General features: G+C 44.4%; 1 protein-coding gene across 10 annotated transcripts in view; it reads left to right on the top strand.

Annotated features, from left to right (window-relative positions):
* Window positions 1-22191, top strand: part of ABHD18 (abhydrolase domain containing 18) — a 51862-nt gene that overhangs the window by 26040 nt on the left and 3631 nt on the right. For 9 of the 10 annotated variants that reach the window (XM_053252246.1, XM_053252242.1, XM_053252239.1 and 6 more), the window contains 4 exons: window positions 1616-1705; window positions 2473-2574; window positions 14927-15299; window positions 19593-19755. In XM_053252246.1, the coding sequence (XP_053108221.1) occupies window positions 1616-1705; window positions 2473-2574; window positions 14927-15299; window positions 19593-19755 (728 nt within the window). Of the gene's footprint in view, window positions 1-1615; window positions 1706-2472; window positions 2575-14926; window positions 15300-19592; window positions 19760-22191 lie in introns of those variants that run through there. The other variant, XM_053252247.1, reaches the window with a different exon arrangement.

Here is a 22191-nt window from a genome sequence, read left to right on the forward strand (position 1 = left end):
ATTTGTAAAATAATCTTCAATATGAATGAACTCTATTGGGACCAACAGCAAACTCAGATGGCAGCAGTATCCCCTAACCTATTATCTCATGTCCACTAATGTCGCTTTTTAGACCCACCATTTGAAAACAAGGTTGAGGAATTAAGACATTTGCTTGTCCAGCCATCATACAAGTTAAACTTGCAGCTCTTTGATTTAGTAAATGTCCTGCCTCTTCTGGTTTGAGGTGATTTATAGAATCATGTTACTGGAACCTGTTGGTGTTAAGTAAACTAAATTGTTTCAATTTACAAGTACAATTTTTTTCACCAAATAGTGATGAGTAACTTTTTTTTTAAAAAAGAGGAATTGACTCATGTGAGTGGCCAGAAATTTTAATACAGTATCTGATGCTTCTCAAGGGTTTGAGGATAAAGTCAATGTAGTGTAATGACTAGAATATCGGATGGTTCAAATCTGTAAGGGGCTCTGAAACTCACTGGGTGTCATTGAGCCAGTTGTTGTCCCTCTCAGCCTAGCCTACCTTGGCAAGGCTTTCATGAGGACTGAGTGGAGGTAACTCTACATCAACCAGCTCAAATAACTACATGATCCTGAGCTCCTTAGATTAAGTGGGGGGATACAAATGGTGATAAATATCAAAATTCAAACTCTGAAGACTTTAGAGCAGGCCTGCTCAACTTCGGCCCTCCTGCAGATGTTGGCCTACAACTCCCATAATCCCTGGCTATTGGCTACAGTGGCTGGGAATTATGGGAATTGTAGTCCAAAAACAGCTGGGAGGCCTAAGTTGAGCAGGCCTGCTTTAGAGTGTGTGTATTAATCTATATAATTTTTAGCAAAGTTCAAGTATGAGTTTTATATTTGTACTGTATTTAGTGTTCCTAATATTCTGTATTGTGAGCCACCTTGTGACCAGTTCAACAGAGTCAGCACACAAGTCACTTAAAATATATTTGAGGAATGGATAGCTTTTTCTCTGCTCTAGAATACGTTCAAGTATGAACTGTTCCCTTGGATAAGAATTTTTTTTAACTACTTATTAGTGGCCATTAACCCCCCCCCCACTACATCCAGACTAATGCTGTGCTAGTGTAATGCTGTTGCACTAGCACAAGGATATAGTGCAAAGAAAGGAATGTCTGTGCCTGACTAGATTGTGCACTAGCTGAAGAAGTGTTGTGCAAAGCTCTGCACAACCTGTTGCAAAACATGTGACCTTTTATGTGCCCCTGGAAAAGACCTTCCACTAGCAGATGCACAACATTCCAGAGCACTGTACTGAGCATTGTGCAGCACGGCAGACTTCAGTGCACACAACTTCCTCTTTTGCATTAGTGGAACCTTAGTCTGAACGATGGCCAGGAATTCCTCCTATTACTTAGTAAAATTCTGCGTGCTTTGACTGTATTTTCAAAGTGACATTTGATTTTGCAGTGAATACTCTGTGTACGAAGAGAATGATAGGACCTGGATCTTATTTGTTTAAAGCCTTTTGGGAGAAATGTACAGAAGTGGTTAACACAGTAAAATGGCAAGTGCTGTCCATCTATTTGAGAAACACTATCTTTTTTTAAAGGTCTTTATAGAGCATGTATTATCTTCTTCTTAACAGATGGCATCCCTAGCAGTGTCAAACTGGCCTAAACCATTGCCACTAGTCCCTTGTCTTTCCTGGTCTACAGCCTCTGGCGTTTTTACAAAGGTAACTCATTTGTTAACTTTCTGGAACTGTATTCTATTAAAAACTTAAGTTTCAGAGGTTTAATATTAGGTGTGCTTTTAATGTGACAAATAGGTTTTTGTGTTATTGGAATTTATTGCAGGGGGGTGGATGTCTCTCTGAACTTGATCTACATCCCATGTACCCACCCCCAGTCTTTCAGGTTTGAAAATTATCTGTGGCATTGGAGGCAACTGTTTAAGGGAGCCATAGGCTATTTTTCAGGCACATGAAACTAGATGCATGGCTCTGACTTTTTAATAGATATAACCAGAGAAACACGTCGGCTGATCAGGGCGCTTTCCAGACTAGACCCTACAACGGGGTCAGGACATATCTTGGAAGGGTGCTTCCACACTTACTGCGTCGTGACACCACAGTCTCTACAGGGACAGCAGGGTGCCGTTCACATTTCCAATGCCTTGTTGCCAATTTAATAGCTGCGATGAAGAGCAAGGCCATCGTACACCTAGCATGAAAAAGTTGCTATTTTTTAGGTTGTTAGTTGCTGTGAGACTGCTCCCTCAGCTGTTTATGTCCCAAGTGCGACTTGCACGAACGGAGGCATTTAGCTGCTGTTCCAGCAGCTAGTCTGGAAAGAGCCCAAAACTTTGCAAAATAGAACTTTGGTATAGTTAAAACGGCTTTAATAAGATAATTATTCTTATGAGTTTAAGGTTTCTATCATAACTTAATAATGTAGTCTCTGGACTTCAGTTGTGCAAGAAGTAACTGTGTTTAAATTTCAGGGTGTACTGAGCAAGGCAGTGAACTGGAGAGAACTAGAAAAACAGTATTATACTCAGAGTGTTTATGAAGATGAAATAATTCACATGCTTGAATATTGTGGAGTAAGTATAACTTTATTTTTTCCTATTGAATTTTAAACCTGATCAGTTTGTAAAAGGAATTAGTTCATTATGTGTCTCAATGCTGAAGCAAAATAGGAACTAAAAAATATTTAATTGGAAAATGAAATTTTTGAACTCCCTTAGTAGAAATATTTGGTTACCTAGTACAACTGTGTTGCTTGTTGGATGGCTAAATCAGCTCCATAATATACTTAGCAGTTGAGCAAGTTTTAATATAACGAAAGTCTATATAGCGAAGGATAGATGCATGAAGATTAGTACGAAAACCAAACTCCCCATTCATGAACAGAATTACCAGCTGTTATTTCAGTAGGAGAATTCAATGGAGCATCTCTCTTGTCTATTTTCCCTGATAATATAATCCATGATCAACTTTGGGGATCACACTTGCATTGTGAGCAAGAGGGGTCATGGCAGATTATGTGATGGCATGTGGAAGACTTGCAAGTACAAGCCCTGCCATTTTAAACAAAAAAAGTGCAGAGCTGCCTGAGGCAATTGTGATAACCTGGCAATTGTGATAACCTGGCAATTGTGGTAGACAGTTCTGAGCTAGATGGACCAATTTATTTTATTTTTATACTGCCCAATATGTACATCTCTAGGTGGTATACAAAACTTAGAATATTTGAAAATCAAGACAGATTAAAATACATGAGACACAATAAAAACAATAGTATAAAACAGTTATTAAAACCAGTTATTAAAATTATTAAAATGTATTCTAATTAAAAGCTTGCAAGAACAGGTTAGTCTTGAGGGTCTTTCTGAAAACAGAGAAGGAGATGCTCTTATTTCAGCAGGGAGCATATTCCAAAGCTCTGTAGTAGCCACAGAGAAAGTCCAGTCCTGGGTCACCACCAAATGATGCTGGTGACAACCATAACCGGACCTCTCCAGAAGATCATAACAGGCAGCAGGGTTCATGACAAAGGAGGCGGTCTGTTAAATAGCCTGGACACAAACCATTAAGGGCTTTATAGGTGATAACCAGCACTTTGTATTTCCCCTGGAAGCATATTTGCAGCCCATGCAGTACTTTTTTTTTTTCTTCATGTTGAAATATTTATTGATTTTAACAATATCGTAACATTCACATCACATTAAACAAATATTGACTTCCCGCTCACACCTCCTCGTGAATCACCAACTATAGAATTAACCCTTGCTATAATAGTAATTCAAAACATATATCTTAAACCTTACAAACTCGATTTTGATCTACCCAACCTGCTATTATTACTAAATTTCAAACCCTGTTGTAAAATCAATATTGGGGAAATAGTTCTTTAAGTATAATAAAAATGGTTTCCAAAAATGGTTTCCAAGCATTCCAAATTTTGATCCAGCCCATGCAGTACTTTCAAAACCCATCCCTTCATGTTGTCCTAGAGACAAATCTGGCTGCTGCATTCTTTAGCAATTGTAGTTTCCGGACTATGTACAAAGGCAGCACCACATACAGTGCATTACAGTAGTCCTATCAGGAGGTTCCCAGCATATATACCACTGTTTTAAGGTCATTTACCTCTAGAAATGGAAGTAGCTGAAACATATCAGTGGAAGCTGATAAAAAGGGTGAGGCCTGGATCCAAGAGCACTCCCAAGTCTGCATACCTGGCCCTTCTCTGTCTGCCACAAACTGTATTGATTGTCTGTCTGGTCAATGACCATAATAAAGGAATCTTGATAAGCATTTTCCTCCAAAACTGCCTGGAGCTGGTTAGCCACCATTCTCTCAATCACCTTGCCAACCAGGAAAGATATGCCAATTCCTGATGGGGTCGACACGGAGAAGTAGATCTGGGTGTCATCACCATATTGATACCCTGCACCAAACCACCTGATGATCTCTCCCAGTGGTTTCATGTAGACGTTAAAGAGCATTGGAGACAGTATGGAGCCTTGTGGAAATCCACACTAGTCCTCACTTTGCAGAACAAGAATCTCCAAGTAACACCATCTGGAATCTACCAGAGAGGTAGGAGTGAAACAGTGCCACCCCATCCCACCTCCTTCAGGCAGTCCAGAAGGATACCATGGTTGATGGTATCGAAAGCTGCAGAGAGATCCAAAAGGATCAGCAGAGTCACACTATGTTGATAGCCAATTGGCAATGATCCATCAGGCCGATGGTTCCTGGAGATTGGGAAAATGTTACAAAAGAGTCTGAAATGCCCTAAAAATGCAGGGCGGAGTGGTCTACCGTTATCCACGGGTCCCCAGCAACACAGCAATGCCTTCCCAATAGCAAAAAATTCACCAGAAATTGCTTTTTTCCTGCAAAGGGAACCATTTTGAAGCTCCCAGTCTCAATGACCTCCAAGGTCTTTTCCAGCCACTGCCACCACCCCAATCCACGGAGACATTAAAATTAACCCCTTAGTTGCAGATCTTTTTCGCGTATACAGAGATTGGGTGCCAATTCCCCAACCGCGGATATGCGAAACCGCAGATGTGGAGTCTGCAATTAATGAGGTTCTTCTGTATTTTGATATTTCCTGCAAGTTTGACAACTTGGGCTAACTAAGACAGAGTATTGAGAGACAGTTAATAGCAGCAGCAGCAGCTCGGTGTGCAAACAGCAGCCACCTGGTGTAATAACCAGCTACCCAGAGTGGCTCTTTCCTTGGGGTTGGCTATTTGGATTTGTGTGGTCAGGATTGCGGTCAGTGGCCTGTTTAAGGTCTGTGGGGCCGTCTCCCCTGGGTTGTCTGTAGGGGTGTCTATGATAGCTTCAGATGTGGATGGAGGGCAGGGTGAGGACTGAGAGGGGTTCTTGCTCTAGGCTTGCCTCATCTAGGAAGCTTTATTTAAATTATCTCCCCCTCCAACTCAGAAGGTGGTACTTAGGCTGGCAGTTGTAGTGCTTCCCTAGGCCCACAATTGGTGTGAGCATTCCTGTGCGTTGGGGAGTGAGGCAGACTTGCTTCATGGCTGTGGTTTCATTCATGATCAAGGGAGTCTTTGCTTGCAAGGGAGTGCTGCACATAGGAACGGAGGTAGTTGGGTTGAAGGATGTGTCTGGGAGATCAAAAGATTTGGGAGAGTCTGTGGGTGGCGATTTCTCAGGTAGTGGGCAGAGGGAGATATGGCGGTGGGAGTTGGTCAGGGCGTTACAGGGGGAAATGGTCCAGACAACTGAGATCTGTTCCTTTTTCTGGCTCTACTCCCAATCCTGCAGCCCCAGAGTGCTCTGGGAATGCTCTCTCAAGGATTAGGGTGCTGCAGCTGAATGCCAGATCAGTAAATGGTAAAACATCTCTCATCCATGACATGATTGTGGATGAGCATACTGACATGGTGCATGTGATGGAGACTTGGTTGGATGAGCTGGGTGGGGTTGGTCTCTCTAGGTGGAATTGGTCGCTAGTGTAAAGCTGTGCTAGTGCAACAGTGTTTCACTAGCATAGCACTAGTCTGGATGTAGACTTTTCTAATGGCCACAAATAAGTGGTTAAAAAAAAAACATTCTCATCTGAGGGAACAGTTCATACTTGAACATATTCTAGAGTAGAGAAAAAGCTATCCATTCCTGAAATATATTCTTAAGAGATTTAGATGCTGACACTGTTAAACTGGTCACAAGGTGGCTCACAATTATGGATGTGCACAGACCGCAGAGGCGCAGTCCGACACTGGGAGGGTGTCGCTTTAAGGGTAGGGGGGTTGTACTTACCCCTTCCGCCGCTTTCCCCCCTCCGGCACTCCATTTTAAAGTAAAATCTTCGGGGAGGCAGTGGTCCTCCCTGCCGCCCTTGCCCCCTTGTTGCCTGCAAAACGCGAAAGTAATGTCCGCACGTGCACGCGCTGCTGACATCACACACTCTGTGTGGCGCTCGCATGCGTGGACGTTACTTCTGCATTTTGCAGGCAATAAGGGGGTAGGGGTGGCAGGGAGGACCACTGCCACCCCAAAGATTTTATTTTAAAATGGAGCTCCAGAGGGAGAAAAGTGGCGGGAGGGTAAGTACAACCCCCCCGCCCTTAAAGCGACCCCACTGTTGCCGGACCGGGCAGTATACGAACTGGTTCGCAGGCCTTCAACATGGCCTGCGGACTAATTTGTGCACATCCCTACTCACAATACAGAATACAGAATGCTTAGAAATATTAAATACAGTTCAAATATAAAAGTCATACTGCCACCCTTGACTTTTATATTTGACTTCTTGAAAAGTATGACTTTTATATTTGAATGTTAGCAAGGGGTAATGCAAATTTTGCATTACCCCTTCATCCCCTTCAGCAGGGAAGTTGATCTAGAAAAGATCAAAAATTGAGTAAAGGGTTCCTCCTCACTTATGCAGTCCTCTCTCCTTCCCTCATGGTCCCAGCTGTTCCACTTAATACAGAAGTGATAAGAGCAGTTGACTAGATAGCTTGGCATCCTCCCTAAACCATTAGTACTAGCATGTGCTCTCTATATCTATAATCTTCAAAATATTGAAGTAAAGGAATTCTTTATCTTCCTAATAAGTATTTTCAAATGGTCTAAGTCAACGTGTTTGATATAACAATTCTGCTTAACACAGAATAAATGTTCCTGAATGACAGAATAGCATATAGATGTTTGAGTTCCTGAAAGCCTGCTTGCTACTTTGTAGTGTTAATTCTATTACCCTGCTTCTGCATTGCTTTTCTAATGGACCAACACAGTTAAGATTTTTCTATACATTTCTCTCCCAGTTTAGGATGGTATCCTTATCTATGGGTTGTCACTCCTACTTGCTCCCATTAGACAGAACTCTTTATGTAAATTGGAAGCCATTCCAAGATGCTCCTGGTCAGGCCCCTCCCAATTCCTGTCCTATCTTGCTCCAGCTTTTTTCAGTATGTTTTCTTGCCTTAGACATAGCTTTCCTTCATTTTGATTGCCTCGCTCCTTTCTTTTGTCCTCGACTGCTTAATTGCCTTACAGTAAAAATCCTTTACTTTACCCTTCACTGTATCTTATATCTACAACTGCCATGCAGCGCACAGAGCTGACAGCCTCATAAGAGGATCAGGAACAGGACCAGACAGCATCTTTTACTGAGCATGGTAGAGCCCACACATAGAAAAGGGACTGCACCATAACACCCACAAACACACACATGCCCACCCTCAGCAGATAGAGCAGGCTGCAGCAAGCCCCATTGGGTCCAACCACAGGCCTCCTCAGCGTGCATATCCCAGATCGGGACTAGGGCCTTGGCAACAAACTGTGTCTGCTTCCCCGACCAGGGCCGCCCCCATGCAGGGCACATCCTGGACATCTGGAGGCCTCGCCTGTTGCTGCTGCATTGGGAGACTCTGCCAATCCAGGCATGCTCCTCCAGCCACTGCACCATGAGGAGCCTGTGGTTCCTTTGCTGCATTCTGAGCAGGTCTTGTCAGGGCCGGAAGGCCAGCTGGAGTCTCCCTCTTCCTTCTGAAGGTTGTTCCACAGTGGCCTCTGATAATCACCACAGCTCTTATTACTCCTGAGTAACTGTGGCTGAGATGATCTGCCCTTGGCACCTCCTCAGTTGCTTCCTGCAAAAGGCGCTCTGCCCACATCTCCTCTAGAGTTGTCTCCCATCCCCACCCCACCCCACATAAGGAAAGGCTGCCATCAAACCTCTCTCAATGGATTAAGGACTTGGTAGCCAAATAGCTAAGGAGGGAACCCCCCAGTTCTGTCTCTGTACAGAACCTCTTGCTACAGTTCCTCTAGCACAACTCTGCCTGTGGGGCCAGTGCTCTGACCAGTACTGCTTACCCAGGAGTGGGTTATTCCAGCTACATCTATTCTAGAGGGCACTCTAATTTTGGGTGGGAAAGTTCTCAGTCATCCATTTTGTCTAACCCTGCTAGGTTTCCTATTCCTGAATGTGCAAGAGGCAGATTCTGCCCCAGACCTCTTACCAGGTGGCACAGAAGTAGACAGATCATCTGATTCAGAGGGCCAGCAGTCTCCACACCCCTGAGATGATGCTAGAGGTTCCAGAGCTCGGGATAGGAGTAGGTCTCACAGGAGACACTGAGCAGGTAGACAGGTCACCTGATAATCTCAGTCTGGCCAGGCTTTCTCCTATTCCTACCATTACAGCCAGGCAGATTCGAGCTACCACTCACCTCTTCCCACTTGAGAACCTGGCTTTGCTAGTCAGGCCTGTCTCTGTACACTCTTTTGGAATAATCCATTCATAGGCTTGGTTCATACTCCACTGCCAGTGCAAATGAAGATGCTTACCCAGCTAGATCACCACATACTAATCAAGCCTCTTTCACTTTCTGTTTCTGACATTCACCACTCTCCCATCAGAACCCACACAGCTCATTCCAAATCTGATTCCCTAGCAGTGCAGTCGGACAAAGAGGGGTGTTCCCCAGCCGTTCCTATACTTAAGTTGTTCAGGCATGATGGTTTCGAAATTCTCCTTTCTAAGGCTTGTAACACCCTGCAGACCTATCCTGACTTGGTCACCACGGAATCTGTAGTTTCAGAGGTTTTCTCCTCCTCAATTTAGCCTAAACCTATTAATCCTTTCCCTTCACTATTCAAGGAAGTACTCTAAGATGAGTGGAACTGCCTGGCTTTGGCTAGAGGATTAGGCTCTGTATCCAAACACTTTTACAACATACCTGCTGACATGGCGGCCATGCTTTCAGTACCTCTTGTCAATGCTCCAATGGTTTCGCTGGTCTCTGGTATGGTACTAGCCAAGTAAATAAAGGAATGCCTTTGGTTCACTGAGGATAGAGAGAGTGACTAATTATGCAAGTCACACGAAGCTTCTGCCCTATCAAGGCATTAGCAGCCACTTCTTTTTTTTTTTTGCTAGAGCTTCTCTTCTCTGGGCCAAGGAATTGAAGAAGGACCTCCCCCGGGCCACACCAAACTCAAACAAGATCTCAACAAGTTAGCCAGGGCACTGGCCTCTGACGTGGCTGTCAGGAGGTCCCTTTGGTTAAAATCTTGGAATGTGAACGCTAAACCAAAGATTAACTTAGTTTCCTCAGCCTTTAAGGGGTCCAAGTTAATTGGGGACTGACTGGATCCTGTCCTAGTAGAGATCAGATATAAGAAAAAGGCCATTCCATTAACAGGAGTCATGCTGGTCTCTGACCGAAATAAAGAGATTTGATTAACAGAGACAACAGGTGGTCCTTCAACATTTATATACCACTTTACAACAAGAGTTTCCAAAGTGGTTTACATAGAGAAATAATAAATAAATAAGATGACTTCAGACCCACTGAGTGTAATTTTCACATAAACAGAGGCTTCTATCCCAGATCCAGGGACAACAGAAACACACTAGCACCTTGGCGTCCAGCATGGAACGCCAAACCCAGACAGCCCTTTGGACAGCGGCCATCTGATCACAACTTCAGCAACACTCTGTTCTCCAGAACCATCAACAAGAGGTAGTCATAGCAATGACTATCCCACTCCTATAGGAGGAAGACTCACAGAATTAATTTCAATATGGCAGCAATCAACACAGGACCTTTGGGTCCTCTCTGTTATCGGGATGACTATTCACTGGACCTCCAGAACACTTCAGGACAACACCCTTCGCGAGGAATCTCAAGTAACATCCCATGACAAGGGCCATTCATCATAATGTTCAAATCCATACTGTAGAGGCAGTGTCACCAACCAAAGCATGTCAAGGCATCTATTCCATTTTATTCTTGGTGCTCAAAAGAGACTGATCCTGGAGGATGGTGCTCAACCTGAAACTGATTGATTAACCTGATTGATTAAGTGACATCAAGTTGGTGCTGAGTCTTAGTGACCACATAGATAGATTCTCTCCAGGATGATCTGTCTTCAATTTGACCTTTAAGGTCAAGTCCTAAGGTCCTAAACATTAGGAAGTGCAAATTCTGGATGGAAGCTCTGCACATCATAGTCCGGGCCATCCGGCTGAACGACTTCGTATCTCCACACCCCTATTGCTCCAGCACAGAGGTGCTTTCTCAGGTTCTCATATGCACAATGACACTTCCAGTACAGGGCCCTTCCATTTGGCTTTTTGTAGGTGCCCAGAGTTTTTACCAAAGTCCTGGTGTCTCTTATAGCTCATATGAGGATGCAAGGACTGCACCTTTATAGTGAGGGAAATAAGTATTTGATCCCCTGCTGATTTTGTCCGTTTGCCCTCTGACACAGAAATGACCAGGCTATAATTGGAATGGTAGGTTTATTGTAGCTTGAGAGACAGAATGACAACAAACAAACCCTCAAAAGCCCAGTGCCCAAAAGTCAGCGATGGATTTGCATTGTAGTGAGGGAAATAAGTATTCGATCCCCTATCAACCAGCAAGATTTCAGGCTCCCAGGTGTCTTTTCACTATATGCAGGTAACGAGCTGAGATGAGGAACACCCTCTGTAAGGGAGTGCTCCTAATCCCAGCTTGTTACAGTACCTGTATAAAAGACACCTGTCCATAGAAGCAAGCAATCACTCCGCTTCCAAACTCACCACCATGCCCAAGACCAAAGAGCTGTCGAAGGATGTCAGGGACAAGGTTGTAGACCTGCACAAGGCTGGACTGGGCTACAAGACTATCGCCAAGCAGCTTGGTGAGAAGGTGACTACAGTTGGCACGATAACTCGCAAATGGAAGAAACACAAAACAACTGTCAATCTCCCTCGGTCTGGGGCTCCATGCAAGATCTCACCTCGTGGAGTTGCAATGATCATGAGAACGGTGACAAAGCAGCCCAGAACTACACGGGGGGAACTTGTCAATGATCTCAGGGCAGCTGGAACCATAGTCACCAAGAAAACAATTGGTAACACACTACGCCGTGAAGGACTGAAATCTTGCAGTGCCCGCAAGGTCCCCCTGCTCAAGGCAGCACATGTACAGGCCCGTCTGCAGTTTGCCAATGCACATCTGAATGATCCAGAGGAGAACTGGGCGAAAGTGTTTTGGTCAGATGAGACCAAAATCGAGCTCTTTGGCATCAACTCAACTCACTGTGTGTGGAGGAGGAGGAATGCTGCCTATGAGCCCAAGAACACCATCCCCACCGTCAAACCTGGAGGTGGACACATTATGCTTTGGGGGTGTTTTTCTGCTAAGGGGACAGGACACCTTCACCGCATCGAAGGGACGATGGACGGGACCATGTACCGTCAGATCTTGGGTGAGCACCTCCTTCCCTCAGCCAGGGCATTGAGAATGGGCCGTGGATGGGTATTCCAGCATGACAATGACCCCAAACACACAGCCAAGGCAACAAAGGAGTGGCTCAAGAAGAAGCACATGAAGGTCCTGGAGTGGCCCAGCCAGTCTCCAGACCTTAATACCATAGAAAATCTGTGGAGGGAGCTGAAGGTTCGGGTTGCCAAACATCAGCCTTGAAACCTTTTTGACTTGGAGAGGATCTGCAAAGAGGAGTGGGACAACATCCCTCCTGGGTTGTGTGCAAACCTGGTGGCCAACTACAAGAAACGTCTGACCTCTGTGCTTGCCAACAAGGGTTTTGCCACCAAGTACTAAGACATCTTTTGTGAAGGGATCGAATACTTATTTCCCTCACTACAATGCAAATCCATCGCTCACTTTTGGGCACTGGGCTTTTGAGGGTTTGTTTGTTGTTATTCTGTCTCTCACACTTACAATAAACCTACCATTCCAATTATAGCCTGGTCATTTCTGTGTCAGAGGGCAAACGGACAAAATCAGCAGGGGATCAAATACTTATTTCCCTCACTGTATCCTTTTCTAAATGACTTATTGTCCAGATTGAAGTCCTGTCAGTCAGCAGAGTCAGACATCAGCCGTGCCACCACCATCCTAGTCCAACGCAACTTCCTAGTTAACACATTGAAAAACTCACTACTCCCATCACAGAGGATAGACTATATATGGCTGACCATAGATACCAAACAGAGAACTATAACACTCTCAGGAACATAAAGACCAACACTCACACAATAGGTCCTGGCCCTGCCCTCAGCAGCCCTGATGACCTTGTTGAGGCTGCTGGGCAGCATGATCTCCTGCACAGACACTGTCCCATGGACATGATGGCGTTCCAAACACCTGCAGTGGCTTCTGCTCCCTCACCAGGATCAGGTCATGGCCACAGCCCTTATAGGCATCACAGTTCCTACACACCTTTGCCAGTCCCTGTGGTGGTGCATTTCATGCCTGGACCAGGGAGTTCTCAAACATCCTTCTCGGATCTGGGTCACGACAGACGCAAGCAACTTGGAATAGGGAGTCCATTGCAATAACCTGATGGCTCAAAGCACCTAGTCTGCCATAGAGACACTTCACAGCACAAATTGGCTGGAACTCAGGACAGTTATCCGTGGCCTTTTTCAGTTTGTGGAAATTGTACAGGGCCAGCATGCTCTCATCAGGACAGACAACGTGGCCACTAAGGCTCACATCAACTGTTAGGGAGGCACACATTCCTGTTAGTTGATGAAAGAATCCGACAAGATTTTCACCTGAGCAGAACACCGCCTCTCTTCTGTTGCGGCATAACATCTCAGCGGAGTAAAGAATGTAGAAGCAGACTGGCTGATCAGGCACCAAGTGGATCAAGCACAGTGGATGCTTCACCCTGCAGTATGATTGTTTAGCGCTTCAGTTAGCCAATCCTCGATCTCTGTGCTTCTGCACTGAGCAGCCAGACGCCGAGATTCTTCACCAGATACCACTGTCCCTGGGCAGAAGAGATAGCTGCATTAACATCCCCTTGGCCTTGGGCTACTCTACGCCTTTCCTCCATTCACACTGATACAGAAGGTCATACAGGTAACTCAGCTGATCCTTAAAACCCCCTTCTGGCCAAGATATCCGTGGTTTTCAGATCTCATGGTCCTGACTGAGGAACCCCTGTGGTGCTGTTCTTACCGTCCGGACCTGCTCAAGCAAGGTACTATAACACATATCTGCTTTATTCTTCTTTTGCATAAACCTCTGTGCCTGGAGACAACTGCTTTGGTATGTCCCATAGTTAAGGATATTCTCCTACACTGGGGGAGAAAGTAACATTGGTCATAGTTACCGTGAAGGTTCGTTCTCCCCAGTGTACAGAGAGTATCCAGCCCACCCTAGGTTTATCAGACATAATTTAATCTTTCTTGATCCTTACCTCATTGGTGGGGGGGGGGCAGTTTCCTGTTTGTTCTATTGTTGCCTCTGGCACATGTCTTCCTGTTTGCCTTTGGTTCTAGCGTTATAGTTCTCTTCTGGTATTTTCTTCATATTCCTCTGGAGCAGACATCCCCAAACTGCGGCCCTCCAGATGTTGCTGAACTACAACTCCCAGCATCCCTAGACACAGTTTTTTGTGGCTGGTTATGCTGGAAGTTGTAGTTCAGAAACATCTGGAGGGCCACACTTTGGGGATGCCTGCTCTGGAGCCTTCCACCGTGGCAGTCTTGCCAGACAGTCGCGGAACTGGGAGGAGCTTGACCAGGGGCATCTTGGTATTGCTTCCAATTTACATAAAGAGTCCTGTCTAATGAGAGCAAGTGGGCATGACAACCCATCATTAAGAATACTCTTCGTACACTGGGCAGAAAGAACCTTCATGGTAAGTACTACCAATGTTACTTTTTGTTTTATGTAAAATAATTGTCTCCTCTCCGCAATCCAATTATCTTTTTAGAAAGTTAACTGGATATGTGGGGAAGGGGAGCAAATGTGATGGAAGGTATCCAATAAATAACACTTTAAGTTGACACTATTAACAGTCCAAACTGTTACAACATGATCCCTTTACCTTTCCAGATAGTTAGCATTACATGTGGTGCAAATATTTAAACACTAGGTGAATGAATAGACATTTGACAATTTAAATCACTCTTACATTATGATGGGGTAAAGACACAAGGTGAGTTCCCTGTCATTCTGTCATGAAATTTATGAATGTGCTTTCATGTGGTCAGATCCAATATGGTTAAAAACATAACTTTACCCTTTTAAAAAGTGAGCTACAAAGCTGACATGGGCGTGCATTCATGAAGTAGCTTCACCAGTGACAAGAATAGATTGCTCATCACGTACAGCAAAGTGATTGTCCACAGAAACTAAAGTGTTTAATGAGAGAGATGCAAGGCTTAATGAATCATAGCATACAAAATGAAATATCTTCTTGATTATCCAGTTATCACAAAATCAGGATACTTCATGAGCATAAGCATGTTGGATCAGAATAATGGACTATCTAACCCATTTTGTAGATCTTGTGTTTTGTGTGTTTAAAAAAAAAAAAAAGCTAAAAGCTAAAAACCATGTAAGGATACCAGGTTAACCGGTATTTTCAGGGGGGCACTGAACATTTTGCAAAAGTGCCTTAATTGAACAGGCATGTATTTCTATTTAGACAGATTCATTCAAGATGGGACAAGACTTTGTTAAAAATTCTCCCAGCAGTGTGGACAGTTTGAGCAACCTGGATCTGAATTCCAGTATGCTGAACCTGGATACCAGAAGCAAAATTCTGTCTTCGGAAGTTGGTCGCTGCCTTAGCACTAGCAAGAGTACTCTAAGTGCCTCAACGGAAGGACTGTTAGTGCAAGAGGCACCCAAAATGCAATGCATAAACCAGACGTTTTCAACCAGCAGCAGTAGCAATAAAGACTTTACCAATGAGCAGAAACATCTGATAAGTGGAAAAAGTGACACTTTACAAAGAGAATCTCTAAGGTTCATGAAAGGGGTGATGGATGAATGTACCCATGTAGCTAACTTTTCAGGTACATACTAATTTTAATATAGGACTTGAAACTGCTTGCTGTACTCGCTGCCCCCTGTTTTTCAATCTATCTTTTCTATTATCTTTTAAACAGCCTTTCTTCAAATTTCCAACTTCTCATATTAATTTTGACAAGTAACTCTTCTTGCTTAATGAGCACACAGTTCCTACACTTGAGGGTCTGTCTCTTGATTTCATATGCATATCTAACGCTGTCTAATAGCACTAGGTAGGAATGATGATATTGAGCACATTCACATGTAACCCCAAACCTGAGGTACACGTGGCTGAGGTTGCAAGTTGTAAATCCAAATTGTGCTGCAGACGTTCACCAAACCGTGGCCTGCCAACTCCATTTGCAAGAGATGGGAGCCCCTCCCTGCTGCTTGTCCTCTGAGGCAGATCCCAGCAGACTACACAGCCAAACTGGATAAAGTGTCACTATGTCAGTGGGGTGGCCTCAATTGGCCATTATCTTGAAGGGGCTAGGCCGAACATGATAATGCATTTTTGGAGTACTCTACCCACCCTCAACATGGAAAGGGCCTTCAAATCCATTTAAATTCCATGCTGTAGCAGTGCTGCTTCTGCCAGCGATGGCATCACTACACCCACAAGTAGCCCTGCACCCCAATAGTCCCACACAAATTCTTGAGGGTTGGGGTTGGTATTCCACTTTAAGGGAGGGGAACATTGAAACTTCCTAGGAGGGAGTATGTAGATGAGAGAGGGCAAAGGATGCTGGGGAATGCTATGGGCTATGACCCACCATAACACTGGATGATGTCACGAGGGGGTAACCCTAGCAAATCAGTCCATGCAGACTCAACTGAAATCTGCTCTCTGGCAGCTTGCTGCTGAGTGGGCTAGTCTTCTCATTCAAGGGCCAATCTACTGGGAAGACTCTGCCCATCCAACAGTGTTGCCCCACCTATGGACTGCAAGCTTCTGAGTTGAGCCAGTCCACCCGCCAACATACCCAAGGGAGCCCTACTTGTATGGGCCCCGGCAACTCTCAATAGTAAGAAATAGAAAAGATTCTCTGCAAACCTCCCCCCCCCGAAGCCTTGTGTGCACCTAAAGGACATCTAGATGTTCAATGTGCCATGGCCAGAAACATGTGCAGAGGGGAAGGGGGAGATACTAAGACAGTCTTTAAACACATTCAGAATCCATGTGCCAGTCCAACATTGTGCTGTACATAGACTTGCGGGTGTGGAGAGCCTCTGTTTCCAGCCACCCCAGGATAGCAGGTTTGCCATTCTGGGGTGCTGGCAAGGGTGCACATGTCAACATGGGCAGATGGGCTGGCAGCGGGTAAGGTTTCACAGCAGCTTGTCTGCAGTCCCCAAGACAAGGAAAGTCTCCTGGGTACCCTGTGGCTTCCCTGTACACAGCAACCTTGCTCTAATTTGAAGCCCCATGGCCTGACACTCTTGTGAGGGAAGTGTCTGTGGGAGAAGGGGATCTTCTGCCAGTGGGTATCATGTCTGAATTTGCTCTGAAATTCTCTCCCCTCCCATTTGATTGACCGCCTTATGAGTTGTTTGTGTGTGGGGGGGGTGTCGCCACAGTCTTTCACTTACACTTGGGCAGTGCACTCTGGGTTGGGTGTTTGTATCTTTGAAAAAGGATTTCTGCTCACCCATACCGACCCTGGTGACCAGCCATAATCATAGGGAGCAAGAACCCTTAATAGGGGAAGGGGCCAGGCCCCCCTTCCCCAAACTTTCAGTGAAAAGAATACAACTTGGCTGCTTGCTGATCCCTGCTGAGGGCTGCCTTTCAAGCCCTTCCCATAGCGCGCGCTCACACACACACACAGAGTCATTTGCATGGATGGGGGAAGACACTGGGTTCAGACATGGACCTTTTAACCCGTTCAAAGTTCCCAGGTCTAGTCTGGTGTGGCGCCATATGGAGATCCCTGGTGTGAGGATCTGTGGGAGAGGGCAACCCCGGTTTAACAGCTGCCCCAGGATGGCAGCATCGCCCCTGGGGGAACGGGCAGAGGTACACATCTCCATATGGATGTGCGGGCTGGTAGGGTGCATGGTTGAGAGCAACTTTGTGGCAGTTGGCAAGACCGGGACAGCACTCATCCAAGTACTCATCCCTGCAGCTTTCCTACATGGAGCATCCTGGCTTGGTATCAAGTCCCCTTAGGTTGCCACTCTCATGAGATAACAGTCTAGGATAATGGCTAATTTTGCAGCATGCACAAATACCACCTAGTACAAGTAGAGTACCATCTCGTGCATTTGCAGTTAGTCCTCCCAGGTGGCTCTTCTCATGAGTAAGCCTAAGGACCAATAACTCCCAAGAGGAAGAAGCTTGGCCCCCCTTCCCCAACCTATCTGTGAAAATATAGAACTTTGCTGCTCCAGCTTCCCTGTTTGGGTCTGCTTTTGGTGCCTGACCCCAGGTCCCCCTCCCCACCAAGCATTTGCTCCCCTCCCAGTACTATGATGGGGTGCCCTGCCTTGTGTTGCCACTGGAGTGTTTGTATTGTGGTTTGAAAATATGTGTGAAACCACAGTTATGGCTGTGTAGAGTTGAACGTAACACTTGGTTGGCAAAACCTCAGGTGTCAGCAGTGAACCTTAGAGATAACTGGAGTTTGGTGAGGCAAACCAGAGGTCACTTTTGACCTGTAACTGCATTTTTGCACATCTGGGTGTACTGGAGTTCCGACCTTGCCTACGTTTAACTCCGGTTTGGCGTTACATTTGAATGCAGTTATTGTAACTTGGAGATTACTTAAGATCATGAAAAATTGAGGGGTTTTTTTTAAGAATAATGTGATCACAAACAGCCTAATCCTGTGGTTGCATGTGGATAATGTCACAAGGGCCATTGCATCATTGGAAGTTGTGAACTTGCAGTAGCAACTTTCACTGCAAAGCCAGATGTAGGTAGAGAGGAACTGTGCCAGTAGCTGTATGAAGGATTAGTGACATTGGATAGCTGTCACCACAGCCTTTAATTCCACCCATAGTGGAATGGTGCTTAATTTAAGGCATTAATACTAATTAAAAATCTGAGATGGCGTGTCTGCCAGTTCTGAATTCTCTAAACCCTTCAGTGCCCTAGTAACTGAAGGAAAGCAGAAGTTTTGAAACATGAGCAGCCAAATCATAAACACACACACACACTTGGAAATTACCTACACCCCAGTTACAGGTGAAACTCGGAAAATTAGAATATCGTGCAAAAGTCCATTAATTTCAGTAATGCAAATTGTTCTATTCTTCAATCCTTGTCTTATTGGTTCCATGTAATATTCTAATTTTCTGAGATTGTGGATTTGGGGTTTTCATGAGCTGTACGCCATGATCATCACAATTATAACAAATTAAGGCTTGACTTATCTCGCTTTGCATGTAATGCGTCTGTCTCATATATCAGTTTCACCTTTTAATTTGCATTACTGAAATTAATGGACTTTTGCACGATATTCTAATTTTCCGAGTTTCACCTGTAACTGGGGTGTAGGTAATTTCCAAGTGTGTGTGTGTTTATGATTTGGCTGCTCATGTTTCAAAACTTCTGCTTTCCTTCAGTTACTAGGGCACTGAAGGGTTTAGAGAATTCAGAACTGGCAGACATGCCATCTCAGATTTTTAATTAGTATTAATGCCTTAAATTAAGCACCATTGCTTTCAGTGGTGCAGCAGCTCTTGGAATGTTTGTATGTTGAATGCTTTGCTTGAGTGGCAGGGAAAGTATCTGGGGAAGTGAAGAGGGAATGAATGAGGGCTAGACAAAGGGAATGCAGATAAGGAAGAAGTGTTGGGAAAGAGGTGGAAGGAAAGAAGAATGGAGTTGTAAGGAAACTGGAAGAAACAGTACTGGAGAGAAGGGGCAATGGGAGGAGAACCCTGGAGATGGCAAATGAGTAAATGAGGGCTAGAGGAGGAGAGAACCTCAGACACACAGAACAAAGGGAGGGAAAACAGAGGGAGACGGGTGATACACAAAACCAAAGACTGTCCTATTGTGCCATCTGTCATTTTTTATGGGCCTTGGACTAGTATGTAGAAATGTCAATTTTCCCCTTTGCCATTCTTTATTTCAGTGAAACCTAATGAAAGCCACTAGCAGTACTAATGTGGAAATAAAAGCTCTTAAATTTATAAAACAGTTGCTACTTGTTGAAGAACTAACTTGATATCCTTACAGGAGGATTAGGAATATTAACAATTTTCTCTAGCAAATTTCCTCTAACAATGTTTCCCCCCCAAACTAATGATAGTACACTTCAGATAATTCAAAGAATTTGATTTTTGTTCAGTCCCAGTTGACCCAACACTGATCATAGTTGTTCAAGCCAAGGAGGATGCTTATATTCCAAGAACTGGAGTGCGTAGCCTTCAAGAAATATGGCCAGGATGTGAAGTCAGATATTTGGATGGAGGTCATGTTAGTGCATATCTTTTCAAACAAGGATTGTTCAGGTAAGGCATTTAGAATAAGCAATGAAATCACTTTTATACAGGAGAACTCCATTATCAGTCGGGATTCCATTCTGCGAGCAGGGGGTAGTGAAACTATGAGTAACAGGACATTAGGGCAATGGGAATTTGAGAGTGAGGTTCTCTAGCTAGTGAAAAAGTAGCAAAAATATCAGAAAGTGAAAAAACATTGTTGTTTTTACCCCTCAAAAGCCAGAAAATGGCTCCCTTACTTAAAATGGTAGACAGAAAATTGGGGGGGGGTGTGCCCTAATGTACTCCATGTCTGCAACTGTCCAGAAATGCCCTCAAAATGCTGCAATTTTCTCCCCCCCCCGAAAAATCAGTCTTTCAAAAACGAGTCAGAAAATGGCTCTTACTTAAAATAGTGGGCAGAAATGATCACTTGAAGTCATTTCTGCTCACCCCCTACCTGCAGATACATGAATCTTAACCCTTTAGTTGCCAATTTTTTGCACAGATGCTGGGGTCAGGTGATAATTACCCAGCCACAGATACGCAAAACTGCGGGTGCTGGGTCTGCGATTAATAAAGTTTGTCTGTACGCTCAACAGTACTGCATTTGTTGGCAAGCACTAAATATATACTTTCCATTATGGGAAAACTTGAACATATAAAGCTAACCATATTCAATAGAGACTTGGTTCCTTGTTACTAATGTCTTATATTCCAGGTGGCTTTGATCTGGGACTCTTCAGAGGAGGTCCACTCTTGGCCACACTGCCTCTTGTCTTCTGATTATTGCAGCAGTCGTGGTCTCCATGAATATAAAGTTTAATCAATTCTACTTCTTGTCAGTTAATATAACACTTATGTAAGGTGTCTCCAATGTTCGAAAGTAAGCGGTTTGCATACATAATTACATAGGACTGATTCATCTGTTTCTCACTGACAGTCATTTTCACTGAAACAAATGGAATCAATACAGCATTGTCCCTTATGTGGTTTTAGGTAGAGAGGATGCGTATGTGTCTGTCTGTCATAATAAAGAGAAGGTGTTCTCTTGGTCTCATTCATGCATATTTGCACAGTCTCTAAAATGTCTGTTCCTTTGCTGTTCCCCTCTCCCACATAATGAGGTTTGGACAGGGTTAAGTTGATTGTTAGGCAGAAAGTAGTTATTCTGATATGATTCAACAATTATGTAATCAAGTACAGGTGAGGCCCATTATCCACGGGGTTTCCGTTCTGCCCTACAACCTCGGATAACGGAACATTCAAGTCAATGGGAATGGGGGAGTTCGTTTCCTGGACGTTGGAAATTGGGCAAAAAAAGGCCAAAAACATGAAAAATAGCAAGATAAAGTGCCCTGCTGTGATCCATGGGTCTTTAGCTGTCTAGGAATGCCCTCCAAAATCCCAATTGCCCCATTTTCCCATGAAAAACCATGGTGGGGGGATGTTCTCCATAAGCGAGCCACAAAATTGCTCCTTTTCTCAAAATGGTGGCTGAGAATGACCTCAGGTCATTTCTGGCCACCCAGACATAATGGATACGTGAAATGAACCCTTCTAAAACAGTGTTTTTCCACATATGCTGAGGTTGGGTGTCAATTACCCAACCATGAATATCCAAAACATGCTGGATCCATAGATAACAGGGTTTCCCTGTAAGCGTGATTTTGGTAAGCCAACAAATTAATGCAGTTCCAAATTCATTTGGTTAGAAATGATGTGATCATTGTGTGAATTCATCCTTTATTGTAAACAAAGCTATTAAAATTGATGTGCATCACTTTTCTCATGCAAATAAGTGTTTCCCTGCAAGCCATGATCCACCTTTTCCCCCTTATAGTTGTTATTAGTGTTGGCTTAGTTACATGTCATGATGCAAACCATGGTTTTCTTTGTAAACCAGGGCTTTAAAAACTGGGACATACATTCCCTGTCTCCAAAGCAAACTTCCTTCTGTCTCTTGCCAGCATAAAAAATGGTTTGGAATTACACATGTACAATAGTTAATGCAAACCAAATTGTTTCATAACCCTTTTATGCAAACCTACTTTAGGTTAACCCTATTCTAATCCTACTTTAGGTTTGCATACAAGGGTAATGAAACAGTTAGGTTTGCACTATGGTCCATGTGTAATTCCAAACTATTTTTAATGCCGGCAAGAGAAAGAAGGAAGTTTGCTTTGGAGACAGGGAACGTATATCCCAGGGTGGTCTTTGCTAACAATGGTTTATAAGGAGCCATTGTTCCATCTGCTTCAGTGTGTGATGAAGCAGATATATAGCTTTCCCTACTAAATAAAACTAGCTGACCCACACACAGAGCATCTGTGTGGTCGTGCAATGAGCCTGTGGCATCCCCAACATGGCTCTCTCTGCCCCGCTCGGGGGGCCCCCCACGTGGCTCCCCTGGCCCCACGCGGCTCCCCCGGCCCCGCTCGGGCCCCCCCCCACACGCGGCTCTCT

Source organism: Hemicordylus capensis, chromosome 5 (genome assembly GCF_027244095.1).
Source record: "Hemicordylus capensis ecotype Gifberg chromosome 5, rHemCap1.1.pri, whole genome shotgun sequence".
Lineage (NCBI taxonomy): Eukaryota > Metazoa > Chordata > Lepidosauria > Squamata > Cordylidae > Hemicordylus > Hemicordylus capensis.